The sequence below is a fragment of the Eptesicus fuscus genome, chromosome 6 (genome assembly GCF_027574615.1).
Source record: "Eptesicus fuscus isolate TK198812 chromosome 6, DD_ASM_mEF_20220401, whole genome shotgun sequence".
In the NCBI taxonomy this organism is placed as follows: Eukaryota; Metazoa; Chordata; class Mammalia; order Chiroptera; family Vespertilionidae; genus Eptesicus; species Eptesicus fuscus.
In genome coordinates this window covers 25,012,813-25,018,107 of record NC_072478.1, presented here as the reverse complement: position 1 = coordinate 25,018,107, position 5,295 = coordinate 25,012,813, and the positions used below count along the sequence as shown (strand labels likewise).

Here is a 5,295-nt window from a genome sequence, read left to right as displayed (position 1 = left end):
CCAAATAAAGATGAAAACCTTAATGATAACTGCCATATAAAAATGCTATCTGATTATGAATATTTTATTTTAAGTTAGAATACAGTTAATGTGGTTTTAGCTCCTCTATACTACATTCCAAGTTAAAAGCATTTCTTATACTGCATTTGGGTGAGATAAAGTACATTCAACCTCTTAGTTTCTTTTAATTATAATGATTTTTGTCTTAGAAAAGAATATTTCTCATTCCATATTTTTCCTTCAAAAGTGAAAGGCTGATATTTTACTTTGTTCATGGAATTGTAGTCTCAAAATGTTCTTTTATCTCTAGTATTTATTGACCCAGTGTCTCTTAAGTGGGTGTGTATGGAAACAGGTGAATAGCCCAGACATTAATAAGGAAAGAGTTCTAAAAAAGTTAACAACTGAGAAATGTCACTGAAGGTAATAAAAGGAAAGGATGTATGGTCCTCAACTGTAAATACTTTATTTATGAATCGCTTGAATCCAAAGTATGGACACCTGTACCCTTGTTCCATTTATTTAATACTTTCTTATTTTTCAAAATGTGTCCTATCTGCATAGAATCACAGAATCGGACAGCTGACTCTGAATTCCTCCTCCTGGGACTCTCAGATGATCCAGAGCTGCAGCCTCTTCTGTTTGGGCTGTTCCTGTCCATGTACCTGGTGACCATGCTCGGGAACCTACTCATTATCCTGGCTGTCATCTCTGACTCCCACCTCCACACACCTATGTACTTCTTCCTTTCCAATTTGTCCTTGGCTGACATCAGTTTCAGCACCACTACAGTTCCCAAGATGCTGCTGAACCTCCATACACATAGCAAGTCCATCACCTATGCAGGCTGCCTAACTCAGGCTACCTGTTATTCTCTTTTTGGATGTTTAGACAGTCTACTCCTGGCTGTGATGGCCTATGACCGGTTGGTGGCCATTTGCCAGCCCCTACACTACCTGGTCATCGTGAGCCCTCGCCTCTGTGGCTTGTTGGGCCTGCTGTCATTTTCCATCAGCCTTTTGGACTCCCAGCTGCACTACTTGATGGTGTCACAACTTAGCTTCTGTGCAGATGTGGAAATCCCTCATTTCTTTTGTGAACCTTCTCAACTCTTCAACCTTGCCTGTTCTGACACCTCCACCAATGACATATTGATCTACTTTATTGGAGCCATCTTTGGTGGTGTTCCACTCTCATGGATCCTTTTCTCTTACTATAGAATTGTGTCCTCCATTCTGAGAGTGCCATCAGCAGGTGGGAAGTATAAAGCCTTCTCCACCTGTGGCTCTCACTTGTCAGTTGTTTGCTTATTTTATGGAACAGGCCTTGGTGTGTACCTGAGTTCAGCTGTCTCATCTTCCCTGAAGAAGGATGCAGTGGCCTCAGTGATGTACACTGTGGTCAACCCCATGCTGAACCCCTTCATCTACAGCCTGAGGAACAGAGACATCAAGAGTGCCCTATGGAGGATGGTCAGAAGAATAGTCTAATCTCTATACCTGTGCTATCATTTTTGTTCATAGACTGGAAAAAGCAGCAAAGTCAAACAACAAGAAATTCTGAATATGGCCTTGCCAGTGTAGCTCAGTGGTTGAGTGTTGACCTATGAATCAGAAGGTCACGGTTTGATTCCCAGTCGAACCATGTGTCCGGGTTACCTGATCAATCCCCAGTGTGGGGCATACAGGAGGTAGCTGATCGATGATTCTCTCTTATTTTTGATGTTTCTATCTCTCTATCATCCCTCTCTGAATCAGTAAAAATATATTTAAAAAAGAAATTCTGAATATGTAGTCACATAGCGTATACTGTGTACCTATATGGCTCTTTGCTTTCTGTTTACATAATTTTTCCTCTTAGCACAGCTGTAATGGAATTGGGAGATTAATTTGGACTCCTTACTTAAGTCATAGCTCCTCCAGGATTATGCATAGGACATCAGTATACCCTTCTCACTTTCCTTATGTACTACTCAAGACTCTTGGTTATGGGCAGTCTTGTTTCAATCATTATAAATAGATACAGATAGACAGCTTTGTGGGAGGGTGTTGGGGTGGTAGTGGGTGGAGGGATTGAAGAGAAAAGAAAAACAAAAGAGGGAGAACTCATGGGCATAGACAACAATGTGGTGATTGGGGTGGCAGTGGAGGTGGAAGACTGCATAGAGGGGATAAATGGTGATGGAAAAAAGGAAAGAAAAATCATAGCTCTCTCTTTCTGTTATTTATTCTTTCTATACTTTCCCCAGATTCTTCTCTATTTATTCATAGTTTTGTTCCTTCATCATCGTGATTAGATTCTTGAGAAAATGGGGTGATTATTTTATTTCTTGTTCAAACCAGAATATCTTGAAATTGAATGGTTTAATAACGTGTTTGAATAAATTCGTATCAATAGGAGTTTCCTAGCAAAACTGGGATATATGATTCCCAATATTCCTTATAATTCTTTTCTCCATTCTATCTAACATCTCCACATCAATTAGCCCTACATGAAAAGACAAATACTGTATAACTCCACTTATATGAGGCACCTAAAGTAGTCAAATTCATAAAGACATGAAGTAGAATTTTTGTTTCCAGGGTCTGTGGGAAGAGGGAATAGGGAGTTAGTGTTTAATTGGGAAATAAAGAGTTTCATTTTTGCAAGATGAAAAGAGTTCTGGAGATGGGTGGTGGTGATGGTTGAACAGCAATGTGAATGTACACAATACCACTGAACTGGACATTTAAAATGGTTTTGATGGTAAATTTTATGCATGGTTATTTTTACCACAATAAAAGAAAAGATGTCCTATTAGGATTGAGGGACATGTTGCTCCTAATTTTGGGTGTACCACTTACCCCTGAGCATCAACCTCTATAGCAATCTGCCTCAACTTCAGAGAGCCGTCTTAACCAAAGTTATGCCTCCCTGGGTCCTGGGCCCGGGTGAGGCCACGTGCCCCTGGATCCGGGTGAGGCTGGGTCCTGGGTCCAGGTGAGGCCGTGTGCCCCTGGATCTGGGTGAGGCTGGGTCCCGGGTCCGGGTGAAGCCGCGCGCACCTGGGTCCAGGTGAGGCCACGCACCCCCTGGTCCGGGTGAGGCCACGTGCCCCTGAGTCTGGGTGAATCCATGCCCCTGGGTCCGGCCGAGACCAAACCAGAGGGAGTCGGACCTGCATTACCACCATTTGTCCACCATCCAGAGCTGAGGGGTCAGTGCCGACATGTACACATAAGGAACTGGTGGACATTGAAATTGGGTCTCAAAAGAACTGTTGATCCAGAAGGAAACACTCGCTACAGACTGATTCATTTGCCTGTCAGCATAACTATTATTGCTCGTCTCACATTCAGTTCTTATAAGTGTATCTCTAGTGACACATGATCTCGCTCATCTAGGGGAAATGATGAACAACATAGACTGATGAACAAGAACAGAACCAGAAACAAGGAGGCATCGATCAGACTATCGGGCCTCAGAGGGAGGATAGGGAAGGTTGGGGGGAGGGGGGAGAGATCAACCAAAGGACTTGTGTGCATGCATATGAGCCTAACCAATGGTTAAGTTCAACAGGGGGTTGGGGCATCCGTGGGGAGGGGTGTGGGATGGGAATGGGGGGATGAGGACAAATATGTGACACCTTAATCAATAAAGAAATTAAAAACAACAACAACAAAAAAAAAAACCACAAACAAACAAAAAAAAAAAACAAAGTCATGCCTCCTTCTGAAGCAGCCCACATCTTGGCACCAATTCCAGCCAACAGTAAAGGATCATCCTCAACCAAGACCTTCTTGGTTATTTTAGGAGGCCTTTGATGGGCTGCAACTTGTCTTGACTTCTTCCACAGCCCTTCCTTGCTTCAAAGAGTTTGCATAACCACAGAGACTGAGGGAAGAGTCCCTGTAAGACTGTTTCACTTCAGAAACCAGCTACAAGTTCAGGAGACCCCAGGGCCACCCTCACTTCAGACCATTTGGCCACAAATTCAGGGACTCCCTCACATTCTATAATTTGCTAGAATGACTCACACTGGGGCAATTTCCTCAAGTTTAATAATTCACCTGAATGAGTCACAGAAATTAGAACAGTGCTACACTTATGATTACAGTTCTATTATAGCAAAAGAATGCAAATTAGAACTAGTCTAAAGAATATACACATCTGGACATATCTAAAAGGTCCCACGTATAAAACTTCTTGTTGTTTTCTCCCCATGAAGTTCTGATCCATTACCTCCTCCTGGCTACAATATGAGATAACACTCACAGAGTTGTTAACCTGGTATCACACCTGAGCACTAGTGGCCAGAGGTTTTATTTTATTATTATTATGTTTAATCCTCACCTGAGGATATATTTATTGAGTTGAGAGAGAGGGGATGAAGAGAGCTGAGAGAGAGAGAAAGAGAGAGAGAGAGAGAGAGAGAGAGAGAGAGAGAGAGAGAGATTGATTGGCTGCCTCCCATAGGTGCCCAGACCAGGGATTGAACCCATGACCTCTTTTTTTAAAAATTTATTTATTGGTTAAGGTGTTACATATGTGTTCTTATTCCCCCATTATCCCCTCCCCCATTACCCTCACTCATGCCCTCACCCCCCTGTTGTCTGTGTCCATTGGTTAGGCTTATATACAAGCATACAAGTCCTTTGGTTGATCTCTCCGCCTTACCCCCACCCTCCCCTACGTTCTCTCTGAGGTTTGACGGTCTGATTGATGTTTCCCTGTCTCTGTATCTGTTTTTGTTCATCACTTTATGTTGTTCATTATATTCCATAAATGAGTGAGATCATGTGATATTTATCTTTCTTTGACTGGCTTATTTCACTTAGCATAATGCTCTCCAGTTCCATCCATGCTGTTGCAAATGCTAACAACTCCTTCTTTTTTACCACAGCATAGTATTCCATTGTGTAGATGTACCACCGTTTTTAATCCACTCATCTGCTGATGGGCACTTAGGCTGTTTCCAAATCTTAGCTATGGTGAATTGTGCTGCTATGAACATAGGGGTACATATATCCTTTCTAATTGGTGTTTCTGGTTTCTTGGGATATATTCCTAGAAGTGGGATCACTGGGTCAAATGGGAGTTCCATTTTTAGTTTTTTGAGGAAACTCCATACTGTTCTCCACAGTGGCTGCACCAGTCTGCATTCCCACCAGCAGTGCATGAGGGTTCCTTTTTCTCTGCATCCTTGCCAGCACTTGTCATTTGTTGATTTGTTGATGATAGCCATTCTGACAGGTGTGAGATGGTACCTCATTGTCGTTTTGCTTTTCATCTCTCGGATGATTAGTGACTTTGAGC

General features: G+C 42.4%; 1 protein-coding gene across 1 annotated transcript; it reads left to right on the top strand.

Annotated features, from left to right (window-relative positions):
- Window positions 1-542: 542 nt before the first annotated feature.
- LOC129149300 (olfactory receptor 18-like) lies at window positions 543-1,490 on the top strand. Its single transcript, XM_054716896.1, has one exon. The coding sequence runs from the start codon at window positions 546-548 to the stop codon at window positions 1,488-1,490; it is 945 nt and encodes a 314-aa protein (XP_054572871.1). The 5' UTR covers window positions 543-545.
- Window positions 1,491-5,295: the final 3,805 nt, after the last annotated feature.